This window comes from Lepidochelys olivacea (assembly GCF_965140295.1).
Source record: "Lepidochelys olivacea isolate rLepOli2 genome assembly, chromosome: 5".
Taxonomy (NCBI): Eukaryota; Metazoa; Chordata; order Testudines; family Cheloniidae; genus Lepidochelys; species Lepidochelys olivacea.
Genome location: NC_140415.1, coordinates 31,294,656 through 31,320,827, shown reverse-complemented (window position 1 = coordinate 31,320,827; position 26,172 = coordinate 31,294,656). Strand labels below are relative to the sequence as shown.

The window sequence follows — 26,172 nt, the reverse complement described above, 5'->3', positions numbered from 1 at the left end:
GCAATATATATGATTTTTAGCTGACAGTCTCTCTTTAACGCTCTATGTTTCCATTACAATACCGCAATATGGATCTAGGGCAGAGTCAGGCCTTGATTAACTCAATTTTATTTCAGACTTGCTGTTTGCATGTGTTTTCATGGTTATGACTGAATTAGAAATTCAAGCTTTTTTTGGAAGATAAATGCAAACACAAGTTGAACTCTGTTAAAACTCTTAATATAGCCCTTGCTCGTACACATGGAATTGTGTTGGTTACTCAGCTGAAGATTTTAAGCGTGTGCAACAACTCAAGGGTTGCTCAAGTGTTACAAAAGGTAATATTACCCAGGCAGTCATCTATATTGCAATAGGCAATGTATACAGCAATGAGCAACTACAGTCTACTGGATTGAGAATGGGTCTAGAAATGAATATATGTAGGTTCTTTCCCATCTCTGCCACTTACTCACTGTGGATTAAATCCACCCATGTGCAGAGGGCCTGTGTCCAAGGTCTGTGTATCACTTAAAACCCAATTAAGTGGGTCGTAAAGGGTGCATTGTGCTGGTCTTATGCATAGGAATGAGTTTCACTCTTTGTGAACTTGAGCAAGTCACTTAATTTCTTTATTAACAGTTGAACCTCAGAGTTATGAACACCAGCGTTACGGACTGACCAGTCAACCACACACCTCATTTGGAACTGGAAGTAGGCAATCAGGCAGTAACAAACACACACACACAAGCAAATACAGTACAGTAGTGTTTTAAATGTAAACTACTAAAAAATAAAGGGAAAGTTTAAAAACAAAGATTTGACAAGGTAAGGAAACTGTTTCTGTGTTTGTTTCATTTAAATTAAGATGGTTAAAAGCAGCATTTTTCTTCTGCACAGTAAAGTTTCAAAGCTGTATTAAGTCAATGTTCAGTTATAAACTTTTGAAAGAACAACCATAACATTTTGTTCAGAGTTATGAACATTTCTGAGTTACAAACTACCTCCATTCCCGAGGTGTTTGTAACTCTGAGCTTCTACTATACCTCACACTCTATGGAAAATGGGAATAATAATGTTTGCTTGCCTTTGTAAAGCACTTTGAGATATGTGGAAAAGCACTACAGAAGGACAGAGATAATTTTTGTTATATTGCAGATTGCTCACAGGAAGACCATAATGGTGACTTGTCATAAACCTTAATTTGCATAAAATGCCACAGATTGCATCTGCCCTCGTTTATGGGAGTACATCATATGGTGTAAAGGTTTCAGCATGCATTGCTCTGTCTGACTGGCCTGCCTCACATTGAGACAGAGTATTGTATGTTGGGACTTGTGGATTCTACCTGTCATGCCACTTTTGTACAAGTGGGATTGGTCATATACCACGTTGTAGAACTCTGCAGCCTGCATTTGGCCTACAGACTGCATTGTTTGCATCATTGCTGTCATGTAGCATTCTTTACATCATTTCTGGCAGCACTCTCTTTACCAATGACATCACTGGCCCAAATCTGCTCTTATTGCAGTGGCTGGCAAAATTCCTATGGACTAGAATGGGAGCAGGATTGGATCCAATAAGGTGAATACACATCTCTAATTACACAGTCAGCAGCAAATGGTCATGATTACTATCCAGCAGTCCAAAGTCTGCACAGGAAGCTGGTGGTATTTCAGAGTGAACTGACTAAAATAACACTTAAACATATAAGAGAGGCAAGGTGGGTGAGGTAATATCTGTTACTGGATCAACTTCTGTTGGCGAAAGAGACAAGCTTTTAAGCTCCACAGAGCTCTTCCTCAGACAAGTTTATTACCTAAACCAACCTTTCAGGGTTACTTGAAGAAGAGAGCTCTGTGGAGCTTGACAGTTTGTCTCTTTCACCAACAGAAGTTGATCCAATAACAGATATTACCTCACCCACCTTGTCTCATATCCTGGGACCAAGATGGTGACAACGCTGCAAATTTAAAGACATAGAAGTTACTTACAACACCAAGTAAGGATGACAGTTTGAGGGAAATCAAAAGTAGGTAGAGCCTAGTATGTCCACCCTTGAGATACTCCTGCAATTCAAAAATGAAATTTTATCTAACTACAGGAACACTTGCAATTCATTCTGTAAAAAAAACTCTACTGATCAAAAGAAAAAAAATGCAATACAACCATAGGAAGCCAGTAGATTGTTATGAATATTTCCAATTAAAATGCCTGTATGTACTTCATTTCCCCCAACATTCTTAGGAAAGTTGATCTGCCGAAACATCACCCTGAAAAATGTTTTTTACTCGTTGCATAAGTTTTTGAGAAGGGGGGTTGCTTTGTTTCAATGTGGATGAGTCAATGTTACTGAATGTTTGAGAATGCCGCTAAGTAAGCTATGTGAAAATCGTAAAGAGCTTGGAGGCAAGAAAGAAACAGTTTTAGAGGTAGTAGGTACCACTTCTAGTGTAGGACCTGTACTGAAGTTAGTTCCTTTTCAAACTTAGCAGTGGAACAATTAATAAAGGAACCCATTAAGGTCTGATTGTTGCTGCTAAAAAGGAAGGTTGAATTTCAGTCCTTTGAAGTAACTGAGAATGATTCAGGCCTCATTACAGAGATATAATCTACATTCATACATTTATGTTAGTGATTCAAATCTATTGGGACAGATTGAATTCCGTTAAATAGTGCATCTTTCCTGTGGAACTTTTCTCAGGCTTTCTCAGGCTAACCTAAGAGGTGACCTAACAATACAAAGTAGTGGGGTATTTAGGGATTCAACTGTGCTATAAAAGAAAGGCTATACAGAAAGTAGAAAAAGGAATGAGATATAATCTAAAAAGCTATGTCAGCTTTTCATTTGGGCTCTGTTTTGTAAATGCCCTCCCTGTCATCACACAGTATAGAAAAGGACTCTATCTGTTGTAGTGGTTTTAAGTACTGCACTAAGTATTGCACCTGCCAGAACCAGATTTAATATGAAACTTCTAAAGTTGCAATTTTTATTTTTCATTCATGCAACCAAGCAGAAGTTATAAATAAGTCTAAGTAGAATTTCTCACGTGAGCAGAAAATTCAGATGTGAGGCTTTAAATAATATTTTAAGTAAAGCCTTTTTAGCTTCCTGTGATATTTTCTCTTCCCAGTGCAGAGAAACTCTAAAAAAAATTGTTGCATTTTGTAACATTTGTTAGCACAAAGTGCTATAATCAGATAGTTTCATCACACGTACAATTTAAAAGACATGTATTTTTAATTACTTGGCATTTTAAATTTTTTGAATCAGCTGAACTTTTGGCTGAAACACAAATCCCTCAGAAACCCTATACCGTATCTTTCAGACATTGTGGGTAACCCAGGTATAAAACTATGAGCTAGAAAATTGAAATTAACATTGTGGCCACATTAAAGTTGTCAGCCATTCATTATAGAATAGACTTTTTCTTTTTCTTTTCTCTTTAAGATTAGTAACTGCAAAAATAAATCTTAAATCAAATTAAGCCTGAGAATTTTCTGAAGCCTTTACCACAGTGAAAATATGAAGAATAAATATTCTGAAGTAACATAAACAACATCATAAAACATATTGATTCCAGCATTAAATGGTTCCATTTTTAAGGTTGTTTAAATGTCACCCGCAGAATCTAAGCACATAAATTTAAGAGCTGACTCTTTTGCAACTGAGTAAACACCAAAATTGGAGAAAATCATTTCTAATTTTCTACTGTGAAGTTAACAATATACTAAAGAGCCCAGCCTAATGAATCAATCTAATTTTATAACTATTTGTCTTTTATGTATTTTCTGCTGTTCAACGTAAGATTGATTCCAAATGAACAATATAATGGCAGAGGCTGTTTTTCCCATTGCATTCTATTGATCCGCATTATTTCCCTTTGACTATGCCTGTTTCAGACAAGTTCCATGCTTATGCACAGGATAACCCATTTTGTTTCCACATGTCAGTTTCCCTCTGTAATCGAGTCTCTTACTTAATAATGTTTCGTTATCTTGCATTTTATACGGATTATGCTGCATTGGTGAATGCTGATGTACAGTTTAATGTCTTGTGCACCGACTGTCCTTAAGCACGAGCAGGGGCACTCCCTGGCCCCTTATTAAGGTATAACAACTTAGGCAACCCTGTGTGATGTACTGTTAATTGTTGGCTTAAAAAAAGCCCACAGAAACCCATTCAGACAGATTTTATGAGGAAAATTTTGCAATCCCCATAAAAGCCCCTTTTTGCTTTGAAGTCCGATGCGTGATTCAGTCAATGACTCATGTTAATAATTAGAAATCATAGGTCATTTATATCCCCGATTTCATTTGAGACCAGGAGGGTGAGGGGAGATAAATCTTGAGAGGCTTAAAAGAAAGAGCAGGCTAAAGTGTGAACTTTTTATTTCAGCGACGGAAGCGAGAAATCAATGATACATTAAAGGGGGGGCGAGACCTCCATGGAAGCTGGCAGAGGGGAAGGAAAGGGAGCTAATTATGTGTCTTCCCTTTTACTCTCCTTGACCAACATATAATCTTACTTTTCAGGGCTTGTCTTCACTATATTCTTCTAACCAGTCTCGCCCCCGATCCCTTCTCTAGCCCAGGAAGGGGGGTGGGGGAAGTCAGCACAGCAACAAGCTCCAGGTGGTTCTCTCAAGCACTTCACTGCCAAAAAAATCAAATCAAATCCTGCGCTAGAAAACAAGCATTTTTAAAAAAAAAAGAAGCAGAAGGAAGGAAAGAAGGGGGGTTCCCTAGAGGGGATTGGTTCAGCCTGGAAGTCAGGGGAATTAGTAAAGCATGAGTCTCCAAGCCATGCTGGTGGCCAGCACTCGGAGGAGAAGAACGCTTTAGGAGCAATTAGCAACGAGCGGGAGGCTGCTTGCCGCTGCTTCTGCCGCAGACTGGGAGGAAGTTCCGTCCGGAGGCTCCCTCCACAGCAGGCATTTGCTCACTCCAGCTGCAAAAGGGTTTCAGATGTCCCACCGCTGCCCGACCCCCTGCAAATAAGGGTTGACCACCAGAGGCACATCCCACCTCTTGCTTGTAATCACTGACATACACTGAGGCTACAGCTTCCAACCTGTTTACAACCAGACGGGGGAGAGAAGTTGGGATTTCTCTCTCTCTCTCTCTGGAATTTTTTTTTTTTTTTTTTTTTTGGTACTTTCTGGAGGATTCAAAGCAAAACAAAGAAACTGCCTCCTCTGGGCTGTCAGTGAGAGGGGACGAGTTGTACAACTGGCTTGCGCTTTGCCAAGGAAAGGGGGTGGGGAAATCAGAAGAAGGTGCAAAAGCCATCAAGTGGGGGGGGGGGGAAGAGGGGAGGGTGTGTGGGCTTGGGGCAAGAAACCCCCTGCAGTACCCCCCTTGGGTTCGAGTCGTTATTTATTGTTGCTATCGTTGTTCACTCTGCTGTCATCTATTTTTCAGACCTTTCTGCATCTAAGATGGTAAAGAAAGGAGGGAGGAAGAGAACGAAATAACCACGGGGAAGCCTCAGACCAGGTTGGGGAGGGGGGGTGAGAGTAAAAGGAGAGAGGATTAACCACCATCACCACCACCACCACCACACACACACCCCACCAACTTTCTTCCGTGAGGGAGGACTCGGAGGATTAAAAAGGCAGCAACTTCTGAGGCGATTTGTCCCGAGTTATGGATGTTGGTGCACTCACTTCAGGCCAGATCACAGCTCAGGGGGCTCTAACCAGAAGCAGCAGCCACCAGCTCTCCACTTGCCTTTTACCAGCTTTTACCCTTCCAGTATGTTTCTTCTGATGAGACATTTTCCAGCGCCCAGCGTTTCAGTACAATGTGCAAATGGATACTGACAAATGGTGCCTCCGCCTTTTCCCACCTGCCTTGCTGCAGCGGCGGCTGCCTCTTCCTGCTGCTCTTCTTGGTGTCTTCTGGGTCTGTCATCTGCCAGGACATGCGGTCCCCAGAGGCCACCAACGCGTCTTCTTCATCCTCCTCCTCCTCCTCCTCTTCATCCTTCTCCTCGCCTGCCAGTGCGGGGAGGCACGTGCGGAGCTACAATCACCTCCAGGGAGATGTGCGCTGGAGGAAGCTCTACTCTTACAACAAATACTTTCTCAAGATTGAGAAGAACGGCAAGGTCAGCGGGACCAAGAAGGAGAACTGCCCCTACAGTAAGTACTGCCTCCCCGCACCCCCTAAAACCTGAGCGCCCAGAGGGAGCCCAATCCACGTCACACCCCTCGCCCCCCTGAAAAGCCCTACACAACCAGGACAGTCACCCCACTACCGGTGAATCGTTTGCTCACATGCCCCCCCCCCCGCCATCCAAACTTTTAGTTCTCAAGAGCACTTGCTTGGGAAGGTGACAGAGAGAGAGAGAGAGGTAGGGGGGTGTCTCTTTGGACTCTGCTCGCTGCATCCTTCTCCTATCTGCACATCTCATCTCTCTCCAGAAATTTGTTTTGCAAATGGTTTGAGTGAACACAATTGGTTTCCTGGGCTGGCAGAAAAGCAAATTAGAAAGATTTGTAAAGGGGGGTGGGGGTGGAGAGAGGGTATTTTCTACTGAGTCTGAAAACAATTATCCCCTGTCATTAGAATGGTTTGATGTGAACTCTGGTTTAAAACAATACATTGATTCCCCACCTCCCGTTAAGCCCCACAAGATTTATCTACTTCTCTCTCGCCCTCCGCCCCCGCCCCCAATCCTTCCACTCCCCATCCCGTGAAAAGTGTTTTTCTGGTTTTGATTTCTGTCCCTGCATGTTGCTGCGTTTTGGGTGATTGCAGCCCATGAAGTTAACTTTTAAGGCACCAGCGCTGCTATTTGTCTTTGCCCTGCCTTCTCTCTGGTAACATGATGCTCCTGTCTGCGTGGTCAATAGCATATGTGCTGCTTTGCGGTGTCCTGTTGTCCTCTTTTCTTCGGAAAGCTCTCAGATTGCAGCACTGCTGTACTTCCACTGCATCGTAAACATCTGGGGCTGTACTCATGCGGACCTCACACACATTTCATTGTCATCGCGTTTTAAAGAAGAAATATTTTCAAAGTAAAAGTCACCAGGCTGTTCCAATGGCTGTAGGTTACCCCGCAGAGTGAACGTTTCTCTCCATACAATGAGGCTTCTAGTAATATGGTGTCTCTGGTCATATATTTTTGGAAGTCAGTCTTGAGAAATGTAATTTTTGTGCAGGCAAGAAAATGAATAGTCTCAAGTGTGTGGGGGGAACTGTAGGAAATCACAATACATTGTAGTGTACTTTTAAATGCAGACATCCCTGTGTTGATAAGGTAGCCCCTGCTATACCAATGTTTGAGACAGCTACTTTATCTGATCTTATGGGTGAAGAGCAGCTGGTTGGTCTTAGGTGTAAATCCAGATATACCTAGGGATATATGCCCTGCTAAACTAAAAAATAAATGAGAGCTGCTTGAAACAGTAAGTAAAGTACAGAGTGTGGTTTGGCAGGATGCCATGTTATATATTTAAAAAAGATTACAATTAATTCTCCGGTACTTGCATTCTTTCTTTACACCTCCATAATAAGCTTTTTTTTTTTCATTTGAGTTCTTGTGTCATTGCTTCCACTTGCTACAACTAGCAACTTATTTTCATATTTTATATTATCACAGGTGTTAATTCTGCAGTGTTAAGCCTATGTTTGTAATGCTTTAGGTGTCAAAGCAGATTGGCTTTACCATGTAGTCTTTTAATTTTCATAGAAAATAGTTTTATGAGATACAATCATATGCTGAAGACTTCATTTCAATGGGTTAGCCTGTACTTAGCTGTTACCTTTATTGTACCATGTTTCTTAATAGAGCAGAGTACTGTGCTTCTCATAAATGTATTTCTAAATGTGTATTCCTCTACTTGTAAAGTAAATAGATTTTGTGTGAGCATATTGCTTCAGGAAGGGAATGGGAAGTACTAAGGGCCTGATTCTGTAGACATTTATGCAGGCAAGTAACTTTACTCTGGTGAGTAGTCCTATTTTAATCAGTACAACTATTCATTTGGATAAAGTTACCTACATGTGTAAGTGCCTACAGGATGGGTCCCTATCTGAGGAAAGAGAATAAAGGGAAACACAAACATACACATGATCAGAGCTCCAATCCTACAGTCCTTAGGTAGGAGCAACTCCCCTTAATCCATCTGGCATTATGCTTAGGTCTTTTTGTTTTTCACCCAACACATAATAAAATTAGAAAGCAGTTAATATTCTTGCTGACATTTCATAGATATTTTCAGATTTGCAGAATGTTTGTCCGCAGTGCCAAAAATTAAATAAAACATGGATTTGTTTACCTGTTTTTTCCCCCATGCACATAAGAACTTCAGAACGGCCATACTGGGTCAGAGCAATGGTCCATGTAGCTCAGTATCCTGTCTTCCTACAGTGGCCAATGCCAGGTGCTTTAGAGGGAATGAAAAAAACAGGTAATCATCAGGTGATGTAAGTCAAGCATTAATTCTGAACTACAAAATAATTCTAGCTTGTTGTCAGCAAAGTTTACATAAAGTAAATGAAGGGCACAGTTTCTTCAAAATGAAAAATTGAGAGTGCTTAAATGAAGTCAGTTATTTAAAGCAGAGTATTGGAATACCTTTAAAAAGCAAACCCATCTGGATATATAATATTTTAGTAAGTATTTAAGTTTTTGCTATCAGATCAAAAAGAGTCAAACATCTACACTATTCTTTAACTACATATCAATGCAAATTAACATGTCTTCATGAAAGCACACAACTGTGTTAAATGATCCCCACCTATGTTGCCTTGTATTTCAAGAACATCCATATCAAAATGTTGTAAGTGAAAAGCATAGGTTCTGTGAATCATAATTTAACATGTGGCTATGTAATCAGAACACCACCATAATCTCCAGATGGACTGAGTCAGTGGAAGTATTTCATATCATCATTAAGATATTGTCTAAATGTGTAATTACATGTGAATAAACTCCTGCCATACCTAAGGGGTAAGTCATCTAACGAGCCCATCAAATTGTAGCCTGTTAAATATTAGGGTGTTTAACCTCTGAAATAAGTTCCTCATCCAAAATCACATTTCCCTAAACAAATAATGATTGCTATTGACACACAGGGCTTTATTTTTTAAATATGTTAATCTGGGGAGTAATTTCTTTCACTCAGATGATAATGTTTAAAATCCAGTTATACTACACAAAATGCTATCTATGGGGCTGCAAGCTTCTGATATGCTGTGTAATTAGACAACAGTTTTAATGGCAGCTTGCCAGTGAAATGCTATAAAGTAAAAGAAGCAGTCGGAGAAAGTCAAGATAAACCTTCAGAAAATACAATTCAGTTTCCAGTTCCTAAAATGGCTCAAGAAGCATTCATAGCTTTGCTCTATAAATATTATATAGTATGCACTAAATAAAGGTTTACTTTGGCAGATGTTTTCCAACTTGATTACACCAGAACTGTTACCTCAGCCTTTACATACCTCCAGGATAACGGGAACGGGTGAATTATGACTATTCTGTAAGAAGTCTGGGGGAGCTTTCATAATTTATCATAGCTGGAGTATATCCGTCACTAGATATAAATAGGAGAGTTTAGGTTTTGTTTTATTATTCTTTACATCTAGAGCTTTGCCCTTGAAACTCTACCACTCAGCACTAGTTCTTACCTCAGTGTTGCAGCTGCAAGGTCCTCTTGCTACAGCTCCTGATAAGTCCATTTCTAGAAGTGAATAAAACAGCTGTAGTGCTCTCCAGTGACTGTGAGCATGTGTGAAACAAAAGCCTTGAGTAATTACAAAAGTATTGCCTATAACTTGACATCTGAGATGGCTAAGAAGAGTTTTGAGCTTTTAGCATATGTAAAGATAGAGGCATTCCTGTGTGTAGACATGTGGCCCAGTTGCACCTTACTGGAATTAGTGGGATTGCGCAGGTGTAATGGAGAGTGAATTTTGGCCCATATAATTTATGATGAGTTGGCTAAGGTAAATATACATTAAATTTTTTTAGTATTACACTGTCAAAAACAATAAAAAATTGACGACAGAGGGAACTGCCTGAAGGCCTTGAAGATATGAATGTTAACTGGGATAGCAGTAACAAGGGCAGAGGGTAAAATATGAACTGTGTAGTTATTAAGTTCTGCAGCCAGAATAGGGATTGCAGAATTGGACCGATTATTTATTTATGTATGTATTTATTTACTGAATGAAATCTATGGGCCTGATCCAAAGCTCACTGAAATCAATGGAAGGTTTCCCATTCACTCCCATGGGCTTTCACTTGCAGTAAGGCTCTATGTGCACAGTGCTGTACAAAACATACTGTCGGAGGTGGTACAGCCATTACCACAGAGAGCTTACACTCAAATTAGGCTGACGCCATAGCGGTAGATTCTGAGCTAGCGTAAACTGATGCAGCTATATTTAAATCAATGGAATCACACTGATTTACAGCAGATGAGATTTTATCTTCTAGTATACCTACTTATTGACTTCAGTGGGCCCTTGTAGTCTTTGCACTGACTTCAGTGAACTTTGGATCAGATATATAATGCACAAAGAAAATCTACATCAATGTCACCTATGTTAACAGTGGCACATTAGATTAAGGATACATGACTATTTAAGAAAAATCTACTAATTTCATTGTCTCTTGTAATTGTTTACAGCTGACAGCCAATGTTTAACTGTTCCCAGGTGTAATAAAACCATTTAATTTGATTGTAAATAACAGTGAGATAGCTGCAACTTTAAATAGAAGACTAGAACATTGAGCAAACAGTGCTGTCTTGATACTTGATATTATTAAAACAGACTGTATGAGATCACTTTAATTCTTTCAGAGTTGGTTAAGTATATTAAACAATATTTTTTTTTAAATGAAAGACTGCTTTCCAGGCTCATGTATTTCCCTTGTGTCACTTTTTACAAAGAGTTACTACATGTTGTTGACAGTTCAAAATTTTTTAAAAAATATTGACCTCAGGAAATCATATACTGCCTCCTAATAAATATTTTTGTTTCCCGGGAAGGAAATCTATACATTTTTATTACTTAACTGGTAACTCATTTAAGTCTAGGTTGTTCCTGGAGTTCAGTTATATAATTTATAACCATCAGCATACAAGCACAGACACTTGGGATTTATGTATATGGAAGGAATTGTATTATTTAATGTCTACATGACACTCTCCTGTTACCTTGACTGCATTCCCACCATGTGGACCCTCCACACTGATAGTGTAGCGTCATCATAAATTTCTTAAAATTTACAGTTATAAGAAGTCTTTTTTTTCTTTTTGTCTTAATAAATCTGATTTATAGCCACTTGCAAAAGAAGACTAAGACAGCATTAGTTGGGTCACCCTGAGAACCTACGAAGAATATGAGACCAAGGACAAGTAAGCTTACATATCCCACACTGCTATTTCAACAAGATGATTCTGTAGTCTTGAGTTGGTAAGGACCGTAGAATGTGGCTCAAGGCAGTATGAAACTTCTCAAGCATGTTCCACTATAGTGTAAGAATCTCTATCTTGAAAGAAGGCATTTTAAATGTTTTCAGATGCCCTTTTTGAGTCTCCAATTTTGTGTGCCAATCCAGCTCCCAATAAAGTCAGTGGGAGTTTTGCCAGTGATTTCACTGGGAGTTGGATCAGGTCCTGTAGGAATAAAGTTTTCACTCATCTACAGAGCCTTACATTTTGAAAGAGAGCTTATATTTGCTAACAATGTCTTTCTACCCTTTGTGTCTCCTCAAAATAAGCTATTGGTTGTTTCCAATTATTTTTATCACATTGAAGATTCGTGAATGTTAAACACAAACAGGATAAAACCTCCTTCACGTGAGTGCTAATGGGAAAAAAAATCCTTTCTGAACCACAATATTGTGTTTTTCCTCAAAAGTTTTCCAGCTGAGGAGGTGGAAACGGTGCCAACAAAGTCAGTATAGAGATTAAGCAGCCACTATGGGAGTAGTTCTAGAGTCTATCCATTTTTTTCCGAAGCTAGACTCAGAGTCTTTAATTACTCAAAAAAATGTACTGAATTAAAATTACAGTTTACACACAAATCTAATGTCATCAATATTCTGTGCAGTTGCAGCAAGAAGTGGAGGGTTAAAGTGTGTTGTTCCAGGGTATTTTTTTAAATCTTATTTCTAAAGACATTTTTTGACCTTGTTTGCCTTTAAAATAGTACAAGTGTTCCTTATAGTTATACAATTCCAAAATTTGTCAATATTAATAGCAGATATTATCTTGTTGGAATTAAATAAAAAATTGGCATCACTCACCCCAGGATATGAAAAACAATTTCTTTGATGTGTAATGGACGGAGGATTTACAAATGGACTCTGTACCAATATACTTTAATTTCTATGTTGGCAAATGCACTATTATTACTAGTCAGACTATGCATGGCTAACAAAGAGATTATCCTTCTCTTACCCCAAAGATATATTTAGTGCAAAAGGCTCTCCAATATTTTAATGTCTAAGGCTCCTTATTATTCAGATGCTTGAATAAATGGTATTTATTACTTGGTTCTGTGGACTGGGAAAATGATTTTCTCACAGTACTAGTTGCCTTTGTTGCTAGTGCCAACTTACTGTAATGAGCAAAGATGCTTTACAATATAGAATAAAGAAGAAATCAGACAGAAAACATGCCATCCAAAGCTTTAAGAAGAAATCAACCTGTTTCCTGGAAAGCCATCTCTGTCTATAAACACCAAAATCTTAAAGGAAAAAAGTGTGTACACTTTCATCATTGAATGGATTATTAAAACTGAATTAATTCTTTGAGGGGGTACAGTTTTACACAAATGTGAGTTTCAATTAATTTAAATGTGAGCCAGGTCACATGCAAAACAATAGCTTTAAAGGCACTCTTTTTGCTTTTAAATCAGGTCACTTTTGTTCTTTCTTTGAACATTCTGTTCTAATTGGAACCATAAATCAAAGAAAACACTTAAAGTATATTCCCATGTAAGGTGGAGAACTGGACAATGCCTTTTTACTGCTACTAACACGTGCATCCAATTATTGCTTGATAGATTCATAGTGTAAGTAGTAAAGCATTACCTTATTTTATAGTTAGGCTAATAATTCTTTAGCCTATCTCCTTCCATGTTTAGCTCTAAATAATCTGTCAATATTGTATATCTTCTGTGATTAAAGAGGAATTTTCACACACGGGACAAGCTTCAAAAATTAAAACATGCTGAAACAAAAAGCTGTTTAATTTCTTCCTCGTTTTCCACATGGTGTTTCTCTTGATGCTTGTACAGTAGATGCTTGTTTGCAGCAACAATTTGGAAGAACAACTGCTGCTTACCAGCAACATTTCCTCTGGGAACATTTTCCCTAACGTGAAGTGTCCACTCAGTAACATAGCCACCGCACAAGAGCAACATTTGTGAGATTGTATCTTTTTTTGTGTGGCAAAAACGGACAAAATGCCAAGAAGTCTCTCACTGAAAGAAAAAGTACAGATTATCCAAGACTGTTCACTCCAGGGGCTACTCAAAAACAAGTTGCAATCAAGTGGGAATTGCACAGGTTGGTTGCATGCAGAATATTGAAGCAGAAGGATAACTTTTGGCTAAATATGAAGACGGACAGTCGAATAGCTGCCATAAGAGTGGGCATGAAGGAAAAGCTCCTAATGTCAACCAGGTTCTCTTTATATGGTTCAAGGAGAAGAGGGCACAGGGAGCACTGCTTACTGGACCCACAATCAAGGAAAAAGCCCTTCAGCTTGCTGCTTCACTTGGATTAAAAAAATTTAAGGCAAGTGACGGTTGGTTTGCCAGATGGAAGAAACGCTTCAATATCACTTTCAAAGAAGAGCACGGCAAAAAACAGTGGGTGGATAAACCAGCGGCTTAGCAGTGACAGTAAGAAAAACTTCCTCACATTCCTGAAAAGTTTTCCCCGCTGACATCTACAGTGCTGATGAAACAGGACTTTATCTGAAAGGCTCTATGACAGAGGACATGTAGAAAAAAAATAAAAAGCAAGAAGGAGGGAAAGCTTCAAAGGACAGGGTAACTGGATGGGAATGACAAACGCCCGCTGTTCATGATTGGGAAGGTAAAATTACCTAGATGCTTTCCAAAGGATTTCAGGAAACTTCCCCTCAGTTATGTCAGTTCAGCGACTGGTTGGGATACAGGTGAAATTTTCATCAGCTGGCTAAAAAAGTGGGATCGTCAGCTTCGCTCTCAGAACCCTAAGAGATGCCTCTTCCTGGATAACTGCTTTGCACACCCCAAGGAGTGGTTCTCACAAACATTCAGCTTGAAATCTTACCCCCCTAACATTACATCTTTGATGCAACCTCTGGATCAAGATGTGATTAAGAACATGAAGGGACTGATCAAAAAGAAAAGGAGTACTAGTGAAACCTTAGAGACTAACGCAAACCGGATTATTGTTGCTCTTGATGTGGACCCTAACATAGATGTTCAGACAATCTTGAAAATTGTAAATTTGCTAGAGTCCATTCATCTTGTTGCTGAGGCATGGCAAGATGTAAAGCTGACAACAATTTCCGACTGTTTCAGGAAAGGTAAATATGTTGTGCTAGCGGAAGGTGTGCTAGACGAGGATATTGAAGAGTTTGACGACCCCCTGAACCAGGACCGGCTCTAGGCAAGAGCAAAGCAAGCACATGCTCGGGGCAGCACAGTTCCAGGGGAGGCATTCTGGCCATCCTTTTTTGCTTGGGCAGTTGCACACTCGGAGCTTGGGGCGGCCAAAAATCTAGAGCCGGCCCTGCCCTGAACAATGTTCCACTTCCGGGTCAACATGGAGAAAGAGGACTAGATGAGGATTTGCTCATGTTTGGAGAGCTAATCAATGAAGAATTACTGAGCGCTGCTGCAAGGCCAGAGAAATAAGCTTGTGTTGAGGAAACATTTAGTAAACTAAGAGATAATCAAGAGAGTGAGATTGTCAGAGGTGGACCTTCATCAGAATCAAATTCCAAGCTGTTGGAGGCTTTGAACACACTTAGGAACTTTTCACAGCTAGAAGGATTTGGTGACAGGGTCTACAGGTCTCTTTGGGACACTGAATCCCATCTTCAAAACAAAAATGTGACTGAGAAGAAGCTGAGCAAATTAACTGAGTTCTGTCCCCAGAAATGAGTGAGTTTATCCATTCTTAATTTACAATTTGATACTCCCTGTATCAATAGAATACACTTTTTGATGTGGAATAGTACTTTCATTTAGGTTATTACAGTATTACTACTTATTTGCGTAGCAGACACCCTCATCCAGGGTGACTTATAGTGCATACAAAGTATTACAGTTAAGTGCGAGTACAAAAAATGTTTACAAGTAAGAGCAAGAGGTTGTGTGTGTTGTCGTGGTTGATGTTTGACCTTAAAACATAACTTATAAAAGTATCAAGTTTTATTTTTAATTCCATTAACTTCTTGATTCAATATGGTAGTAGGCTACAAATGCAGAATATGTGTAAAAAGGACAGTACCTATATTAATGTAATACTGCAGCAATAATAATAAACATAATCACATTGTTGCCATTATAGATTGTTAGCATGTACTGTAGCTGTTTTACGTATCAAAAAAAGCAGACTGCCTTTGGTCAGACGACACTCCCCATAACAGCAACAGCCTCTTCAGAGCAATATAGGAAAAGAGCACAGATATGTTGCTACTTACGAGTATCTACCTTAATGAGTGATTTTTCTCTTTTGCCTTCATTTAGCAATGTTGAAAATGTACTATTGGGTAAATCCTACTGAAGGGACTGGAGATGTTCTTAGTTTAAGTGCATAGGTGCTGAGTGTGCTGCCGCATTCCATGGCTTGAAGTGGTTTCCATTATATACAGTTTGGTTCAATGGCTCTCCGCACCCCCATTATACAAACTGTTCCAGCACCGCTGTTGAAACGTATTGTTCCCTACTCATCATCACACTGAGGGCTCAGAGGGATATTGCCATGGAATGATCAAACAGTCTCAAGAAGACAGTGTAGAACCTGGGGAAAGGTAATATTTTTGTAGCCCCCCCACGCCCTCCCCTCACACACAAACACAAACTTTGCAGCTGCAAACTCTGTATGTGTGGAGGGTGACGGACGTATAGCCAGCGCAGGGCATGGAATGTGCATTCACGAGGCAGGTTTGTTGCAGATAAGGCATGTCACTTTTTTAACTGCACAAATACTCAGCTCAGTCTGAGTCTCCTAAGGCTTCTGGAAACATCTAGTGCATAGTGGACATCCTCAAAGAATTAACACAGGTATTGGTATAGTCAGTTTCATACTAACTGAATTGAGCTAAATCATTATAAATCAGGTGTAAACCAATGTAAGTGTGTCCACATTGGGGTTTGGACAGGTTTAATTACATTGATGTAAAAATGATTTTAGTTAAACTGGTGCAATTTTTGGGTGTAGACAAGACTAAGGTTTTGAGAAGGAGTCTGGAAACATTTTGATATACACTCAAAATTATCTGAGGCTCAACGCAGGAGTTAGTGGAACACCGACAGACCCCAGTCAGCGTTGGCTGGGATCAAACTTGGGACCTCTGGAACTTAATGCATGAGCCTCTACTGCATGAGCTAGAAGATTACTGTTGCTTAGCCCAGGCTGTAGCAGACTCATCCATCTCTAGCTGGTTTAGGTGCCACTAGAGGGGGACAGAGTGGCACACCAAGCAGGTGTGGATTACATTAGCACAGTCACTCAGATTCTTCTAACATAACTGTCTTTATAAATTAAAAGTATGCGAGCTACTGTGCTAATTAGACACAACCCTCACCCTGAATGTGTGAAGTCACAAACCCACAAAAGACGCGTACAATTTCTTAGAGTAATGTGGCTGAAATTGTTTCACTGCAGCTTTTGTACATGCCACCCAGTGGTAACCAGTATTTATGTAGTCTCTGGTCCTTCCACACACAATGGGGAATTAGATTGTTCCCCTCCCCCAGAATCTGTGACAATAGGCACTATTGCCATATCCTCCTATCTGTAGCTGATGTCACAACTTCAGTATTCTGAGTCCTGGTGAGATGAAATACACTGAAAGAGAACACCTTGGTTTAAACACACTGCCCTAGAAGTTTATCAGCTACGTAGAGCATTCACAATAAAAAATCTTTGCTAGAAGAGTTAAGGGGTTGAATTTTTTTCAGTGCAATGTAGCCAGCACTCCAAAGATATTAAACTTTCTTTACAACAATCTACTCATTTTTAGAAAAATGAACAAACTTGGAAATACTGTGTGAAAATGAAGAGTAAAGCCTGTTCCCCACTGCCACAGAACCCGTATCACTCACGATCAACCCATACACACAACTTTAACACTGTCCCATTGTTTTTGTTTGTAATGGAAATATTCTGTATGCTGTTGTGATTGTGTATTGTTTATTAAAGTGTAGTAAAGTTTTCAAAAGAAGCGCAGTCCTTCAGTACACTTATGTGTTATGTCAGAGTTCTGGAAAGTTTCTGACAGGTTAATATGATGATGGAGTAGAAGAATCTTTTTTTTATAAATGATCTGTGTAGTGTTATGAAATATCTTTATTCTGTAAGCCTTACTAGTTTGTATATTCAGCTATTTTAACTACATGTGTATCAACTATGATATATATTTGTAGTGAGTATTGAAGTAGTATGTTAGTCTTCTAATGTATGGAAAATGGATCAGTTTAATAGGAAATGGAAGTTTAAGGCCCTGTGGAGGGGAGACTTTACCTGCAATTCTGGGCTGCTGGAAGTGCCAGGAATGGATTCCAGCACTGAGTGCAAGGAGCTTTTCCTTTCCTATGCTTTCAGTGACACCCCCTTTCCCCCGCTGGGTCCAAGCAGCATGGTGCAGGTAGCTGTCTGATTCAAATGCAGGGAGCAGAAGAGCCAGACCTGGGGAGGAGGGCCAGCATAGATTTGGACAAGGAGCTTGGGGGTGGGAGAGGCTGACTGAAGGCCAGTGAAGGAGAGATTGAAACTGGGAACTAGGAGACAGAGGAGACTAGGACTGATAGAGCAAGGAGACTGGGTCTGGGAGCAGGTGGGGGAGACTTGGACAGGCTGAGCAAAGAGACTGGGAGGGACTGAGACTGAGTGAGCATGGGAGAAACAGATTGGATGAGAAGCTGGGCAAGGAAATTGGGACTGGGAACTAGTTGGCTGGGAGACCATCCCTTCTCTTCCTGCAATCCCTTGCCTCATTCACTACAACCTTCCAGGATCTGCAACAAATGAAGCAGTGGGCTTACAAATACCAGTCTCCTTCACTATATAACCAAGCTTCATCCCCAGAGCGGATCCATCCTCTACACTGATTGAGGCATGATCCTGTGGGGGAAAAAAACATATATGATGTTATAATTAGAGACTGTGTCATAACGCACAATGTACAAGGGGGTAGAATTAAGGTTGCTTAGGCAATCTTAATTTGGGCATTTCCTAACTTTTGAGTGCTTGACTTTGCAACCTTAATGGTGTTCTTTTAACATAGTTTTTGTGTATGTAGTTTAGAGAGAGACCGAGGGGAAGACTTCAATATACTGTTTTATTACATAATGTGCATTTATTATTTCAGTCCTTCGAACAGTTAATCAAGATTCCCATCTAAGTACACAAACTGCCAGGAGGTTTATTTCTTTTCAGATCATTCTAAAGATGAGATGAAGTTAGAGGTCACAGGAGGTGAATAATAGCTTTCAATGCAATTTCATTTAACTCCAGACTTCAATATCATTGACTTCTGAGGAAGTAAACAACAAGGGATTTACTGCCTCATCAAATGACCATTTTTAGGCAATCATGAGCCAAGATTTTCTTTTTGTATATAACCATACGGTTTGGGGTTTTTTTTCATGGTATGATTTATGTTTTCATACAAGTATTTTGGGTATAATAAAATGATGTTGGGGAAAGGGAAACAAAGATCTTTGAAAGTGAGGGAAATTGCCCTAAAGTATCAAATAAAACTTGGTAACCTCTCTAACTGCTTCTGCTTCTAGTCTCAAACCCGGGAGGATTGCGAGCAATTCTTCCTAGAAAATACTGAACTGCTCAATAATAATTTCCAACACTCTTAAATGCTTTTCATTTAAAACAGCACAAACGCACAACCCTACAAAGTTTCACAGATTCACTCATTCATTCAATGCACTGTGCAGATCATTCAGTTACATTGCATAGCACAAACTAACAATGCATGCACTCCCTTTAGTCAAAATTAGTGCAATACATTGATTTATTGATTTATAGGATCAGCTTCTTGTAGTAGCTGGACACAAATACAAACATTAAAAATATAATAGCCAGTGATCAAACAGCACAGCTAGAGATGCAAATGGGTCCTATCTTTATAACAAACAGACCCAAATCTGTTTACACAGAACAACAGTGTTACATTCATGACAGACAAGGTGTGCTAAGCATCAGAAATGATTGTATCTTAAAGACCTAAACTTGGGATGTTTCAAGTCTAGATCTTGTGAGTGTATACAATAATAGATCTTAATTCTGTGGGTTGGGCCTCTCTGTAATTATTCTAAAACATTTCTATAAAAACATTCATTATAGACGCTTTAGAAAATATGCCATGAGTCCAGCTTCTTTCTGTTCCCTTTCCCTATACTCCTATATGTTTTAGTCACAGGAATTTGATCATGGCATCAATTTTTGGCAATGTTAGGCTATTCCAAAGCACTCTACACCTCCTTGAAGTACTAAATATATCTTAGAGTTGGGGTATCCCTTTTTTTCATGATTGTCATCATGCCTTTGGCATCCTAGGGCTTTATTCTTTTGCCTGAATTTGTCACAATTGAATTTACTTTTACACACACACCCTCTATTTGCCTTCTCTTGTGGCACTTACGGTATAACTCCTCTTTGAAATGACAGTCCTCTAGTTTATAATCTATTCAACTGCACAGAAAACACTTACAATAAGGTTATTCAGTCTGACACTTGGCTAATATGACGTTAATCTGGTGTACATCACTCTTGGTCATTTCTTCTAGTTCTCTTACTGCAGTCTTCATTAAAATAGACATCTGTAGCTGGACAACATGGAAGATCAACTTCCATTTCTCTATGTCTTCATGCCTCAGACCACACACCAAACAATCCATCCAGATTTGCTCAAAATATACCATGCTTGCTTAATTTCTATAGTTCTACCAGACAGGCACTTGTGGACTCAGCATGTTGCTCTTTCTGCTTATGCAACAGGAAATGGTTTGCTATGATAAGAGGATTTGGAGACATAGGTATTTTACAAAGGTCTTTAATAATCTCTGTGAAACTCTTCTCTTTTGACTTCATTGGTTTTGTGAGTGTATACAATAATAGATCATACAGGTAAACAGGGATGTTAGCTTTTGTATCTGCTATGCTATTAGCATAATAAAACTTGCTCTAGTCTTTCAACATATAATTCATCATAGCGATCCAACCTGCATAGGCTCAGAAGGATCTTTAGTGCTGCTTGAAATAAAATATTACAAAATTGCTGCTTCACTGACTAAGGAAGTGTCAACAGCGATCGCTTATCCCGGAATCCCATCCGTATTGCCAGTTTATGTTATCTGTAGGCTTTCTTGAGGAGAAGCTGCCGGTGTGAGGTCCATACACACACAAGGAAAGTCTTGAATGATATTGACAAGCAAGAAGATCAGTGCACAGGAACATCCTGTAATTTGCTATTACATTATAGGCAATGTAGTAAGTGACACCTATGGTTAAGGTGGCCCAATGTTTCCCAATAGATGCACAAGGGGCCTGAACTGAGGTACAAAGAACCTTAAGTCTGGTATTTCCTAACTTCAGAGTGCTTGACTCTGCAATCTAAATGTTCTTTTAATGTTTTTTTTTTAAGAGATGGAAACACCCTTAGAAACAGCTCTATCACTTGTTACAATACATTACAGCACCAACAGGACTTTGATCCACATGTTTTCTGCCTTTCCATAGTAAACAGTCAGCCACAGTCAATATACTAAGTACCATGTTACCTCTGCTAACTGATGGAAATTGCTTTTCTAATGAAATTAGGATAAAGCCTCACAACACAACTACAGCATAAGCAAAAGGCATTATCAGCTCCTATCCATACTGTATTCTAATATGTCATTTGTGGACTTGTTTACAAAAAAAAATTAGAAACGTATATGCCATTCCGTATCTGCTTTTTCATTGAAATTTCATTTTTTGCAAAATCTTCCTACCAGCTGTAGTCACATGTGTACGTGAATAGGGATGATTTCTGTTCAAGTTATAGTCTATACTGTTAACCAACACTTAACAACAGATAACACAAGCTACTGTACTTCAGCCTGGTATTTTACACTTTATGGGCCTAACCCTGCTTGCCTTACACACACAAAATGACCACTGATCTCAGAGGAGGTTTTATTTGACTAAGAAAGGCAACATTTGGTCATCAGAGTGCTTTCCCTGTAATCAGGATGCCTCAGCCATGCAACAAGCATTAATCAAAATGTGTTCAGTTGAACTTGGCAGTATGCAACAATTGACACTAACCACAATCTGCAGCATATTAGCAATGTGGCAGGCTTGTTGAACTGATCGTTCTAAAGCAATATGCCTGGGGTTAAAAAAATCAAAATGTCAACATACGGTTTGAGATAACAATTTGTTATATCCTGCTGAGCTACATCTCAGGCTGTATTTGGCTTAGTTCCTTTACCTGCTGCCATTTTATGCTCTTTCCTGGTATCAAATTCTCATAAGAGACTGGAATTTTCCACCACAGAATTTATTTTCATGTAAAAGCCCATTTAATGCCATGCTAACTGCCAAAGTCATTTTTTTCCTTTCACTGAATTTGATGTAAGAACATCAGAATTACCAGAATAGAACAAACCAATGATTCATCTAATCTGACATAGTGTCACTGATAGTGACCAATGCCACGTAAGTGTAGAATGAATAATGGATCAAACTGTGCAAAGCTATAACACCAGGGACAATGACCCCAACTACCAATAATTTTTATGCCCTGAGGCATGAAAACGGACAAACTTTAAAATTATATTTCTAGCTTTCTAGTGCAACTTGATCATACAGTAAAGCCCCAATTTTATTAACATCGATCTGATCCACAACCGGTTATATGAACCAGTTTCCTGCTGCCGATGTCTTCTTTCTGTCATGACTTCAGTCCTTCAACCAATGTTCATGCAGCTGAACAGGTTTGAAAAGAGAGATTTGGCAGGACAGAAGAGCTGGGGTTATATTTGCTACCATTCGTTACAGACATTATCCTGGAATGATTAACTTATACACTGTATCTATTGTAATTCTGAGATGTTCAATTTTATGAACTTTTTGATTTTATGAAGTATTCAATCCCCAATTAGTTCATAAAATAGGGGTTATACTGTATACTCAATATTATTTGTAAGGGAATTGGACTCCCTTGAATGGAAAGTCATGGTCTGAGTGAACTTAGTTTTTCTTCTGAAACATACTTCTCATAAAAAAACATTTGAAATATAATAATATTGTAGTAAAGAAGAATTATCTACCTATTAAGTATTACAAACATATAAATTAATTTGTCTACCCTATGAAGTAAAATATATTGGTTTCATTTTTTTAAATTATAGGTTATTTATTAAATAAGGTTTTCTAGCACTGCTATAAAGTAGAATAGTTTTCACAGGAAGCTAATTTTCACCTTACTTTTTTTGATGGTTCAGTATATCTGCCCTACTTATATGCAACCAGCAAAAGCCAGAGAGATGGTCTAAGCACTAGCTTTTACATTTCTAGAATTCCCTGGAACTGTAAGTTTTGTATCCTGTGAAGGTTAATTCAACCCTTCACACGTGCATAGATTATAAGGTCAAAAGGGACCACTGTGATCATCAAGCCTGACCTCCTGTGTAACACAGGCCATAGGACTTCCCTGAATTAATTCCCATTTGAACTAGAGCATATCTCTTTAAAAATAATTCTTCATCTTCATATGTAGATACATTGAGTTCCTTGCAGATTTTAGAGAAGAACAAGCTTCAGTCACTTGTATATGAATTTTCAAGATCCCATGACACTTTTCATTAAAGTATTGGTATTTGCCCCAGTGTCCTTGGCCAAAATTATATCCTTCTCTTCCTCTCACTGGTTGGCTGCAACTCTCCACCCAAAGGTGACTAAATCTCAGTGGCATTGTATAAATTCCAAGATTGATCCTGCAAGTCTTCTGTACATGGAACTCCTATCACATACTGGCAAATATGCAGTGATAACACATGGCTAATAGAAGGCATTCAGGGATGAGTTTTTCCAAAGGAATCCTTAAGGGCATAGCTATTTAAATATGTTCTTGCGTATTTCATAAATGGTCCTTGCACTCCTATTATAGGATCGACTTCAAGGCCTTGCAGAATCAGGCTCAGTCTGTAAATCTCAGAATAAAAAGTGCTATATGTTATCATTCCATTATTTGAGCCCATGACTGAATTCCTTTAAAGGACGATTTATTGTACATATTCTCTTGCCATAGGGTACTTCTGCTTTCAGATGGAGCTGTTTGCTGTCAGATAAAGGCTGACAAATGTTTCAATGATTACAGGATGTCTAATAATATTCCCAGCATTTAGTCAGATAAAGGATTTTCCTCCTTTTTGCGTCCCAGTAATGAATTCTAGCTAACATAACCTGGTATCAGTTTTTTGGCATTCCTTATACGAAGGATAGATTTGTTTTCTGGTTTTGAAGGAGAGCTGATATTCACAAGTCATATGTCACAAGCCACTAAAAGTGTCAGAACTCCATAGCAGGCCCTTGGTGGCTTGTTAATCTCTCCTTTTTAAAGGAAACAGACTAATTCACTTAAATATAATGAGAGCCATGCCTGGTCTACCCTACTTTCTAAACAGTGTCAGCTATACAAGACCTGCCTTATTTCTTCACCTTTTTTGGCTCCAACAATTAAACATTAAGCTAAGAAGCATGGTTTTTTTCTTTGTTTGAGCTATTTCAGATGTCACATATGTGAAAAATGGAGGCTGCAGTTTTTGTAATGGAAAAATATACAAATGTTTTGGGAGGTTTTTCCCACCCTAAATTATTGTCAGCATGGTGTAAAAGATAAACCTGGATGTTAAATGGAGAGGCCAGATGTATGTCTAACCTTTTGCCCTCGTTATTCTAATTGGCTTCCATTAGGAGAAAAAGAAGTTAAAATAGCTCTAAACAAAAATAACTGATGGTAAAATAAACTTTTCAACTGGATTAGAGTCCTTCATAAAAAAAGGAAGTATTACAGTAGCCTATACGAACGGTCCAAAATTCTACGTTTTGTAATAGTGATACTGCTGTACTTTGAGCAATTATGTTAGAATGCTCCATGGTTAGTTTTAATAAGATGGAGGGGGCAGCAGGATCTCAAGCAACAGTAAAAAAAAAAATTAACACAGATCAAAATGTTCAAATCCTCAAATTCCAATCTGGGTGCCTGCAGTAAATAAATAGATGACAAACTATGGATTTAGGCACCCAGATTGGAAAATGTTATTATTCCTTCACTTTCAAAGTGCTCTGGAAACAATAAGTATTTAATCCTCGCAACAGCCCTGTATTATTTCTCTTATTTTACAGAGAGGGAAACTGAGGCAGAGTGTTTAAAGGGGTAAAGCCTGCCATCCACTTTCCTACGATGTAATATCTTATTTCACAAGAACTCCCAGTGATTAGGTCTTGGAAGTCTCTAGATAAAATGTGCTCCTCCTTTCCCTTTTTCCATTAACAAAATGAACATTGATGACTGGTTACTCGATTATAACTTCCCAATACTTCATGTAGTACATTTGGTTTGTCTTCCATATTGACATTGTCCTATAACACCTTACAGAGTTAAATACTACATGTACAAAGTTGAAATATAGAAACATGTAAATAGAGGGAAAGAGAAATGAGGAGAGACGAAAATGTGTCCAGAAGATTTTGAAAACAGATGAAGAGTCAATAAGAGAGAGCAGTAGTGGAAAGATGTTCCAGATAGAAGGAGCTGAAGAGAGGGTCTTGAACTAATGGTGGCAAGGCTGTATGAAAACTTCTAGTAAGAGCAGACCAGTGCTAGCTAGGGGGAGAAGGAAGGAGAGGAGCAAATATCAGTCCATCAGACTGGGGAAGTCCATGGTAGATCTGAGTTTGTTTTAGCATGAAAGCACAGAATAAGATAAAATATACCCCAATTTATTATTTTTAAGTGCTGACAATGTGCTTAGCACTGGTCAGTAGAGAGATTTCAAGACAGCCTGTGGCCCGGCTAACGCACGCTCCAGAAGACAGGCATAGACTACAAGATGAAATGGGAAATCCAGAAGAAGCAGTTACCTTAACTACATTATTTTTATCCCTCGTTGCAGTTGTAAGTTGAATTCTTTGCAAGAAGAGTGAGTTCTTAGGAGGGATTTAAACAAGGGAGAAGGTGAGGTCACACTGGGGTAAAAAGGTTGTTGTCTGCATTGAGAGAGGCAGCATGAAAGAAGGTTTGAAAATGAACGAAATAAAGAGGGTATTGAGGCCAGGAGAGTAAAGGGCTAGAGAGAAACCTCATAGATGATGTTATCCAAGATTTAGATTGGAAAGCATTTGTATAGTGCCTTGAAGGTGACTTTCTTCTGACAGCTTCAGCTAGGACAACTGTAACATTGCTAACATAAGCATTCCCTTGCTAGAAAGTGTTTGCCCATAATCCCTTATAGTGCTCTGGTCTGATATTGCTTAGAATAGTGGAAGGAGTTGGCTTTGTCTGTGAAATGTTTCTGTGACCCAGGACTGGAAAAGAGAACAATGGGTGAGAATCTGCTGCTGAGATGTTAGAGACAACAGGTTTTTATTTTAAACATGTGTTAATCGTGATTCAAAATGAGGACCAGGGAGAAAAATCTTGAGCTGGCATAGAAGGGCCAAGGAAGAAAAATATTTACATTGTAAACATACCATATGAATTAGTCCTGGCTCAGAATGGATGGGGAGTGGGTGAATTCAAACTTTACATTTGTAAAACTTATGGCTAAAAAGGTTGAGATGAGTTTTTCTTTTGAAGTGGAATGGTGATGGGAAGATTTGTGTGTGTGTGTTAATGAAAGAAAGATTGGGGTTGTTTAGAATAGAGAGGAGATGAATCAGAGGGTTCATGATGAAAGTACACAAAATAATGAAGGGTATAGAGTAGGGAGATCACATTT

General features: G+C 39.0%; 1 protein-coding gene and 1 long non-coding RNA gene across 3 annotated transcripts in view; one reads left to right on the top strand and one right to left on the bottom strand.

Moving 5' to 3' along the window:
- Positions 1–10,513, bottom strand: part of LOC311520635 — a 31,168-nt gene extending 20,655 nt beyond the window's left edge. Inside the window, exons 1-3 of the long non-coding RNA XR_014711648.1 lie at positions 9,616–10,513; positions 8,265–8,372; positions 1,971–2,045 (exon numbers count right to left, since the gene is read on the bottom strand). This is a non-coding gene — a long non-coding RNA (uncharacterized lncRNA). The remainder of the gene's footprint in view (positions 1–1,970; positions 2,046–8,264; positions 8,373–9,615) is intronic.
- The window catches only part of FGF10 (fibroblast growth factor 10), an 83,094-nt gene continuing 62,230 nt past the window's right edge, over positions 5,309–26,172 (top strand). Inside the window, exon 1 of one of the 2 annotated variants that reach the window (XM_084628219.1) lies at positions 5,309–6,122. In XM_084628219.1, the coding sequence (XP_084484345.1) occupies positions 5,783–6,122 (340 nt within the window). In that variant the 5' untranslated portion in view covers positions 5,309–5,782. The remainder of the gene's footprint in view (positions 6,123–26,172) is intronic. The other variant, XM_084628220.1, reaches the window with a different exon arrangement.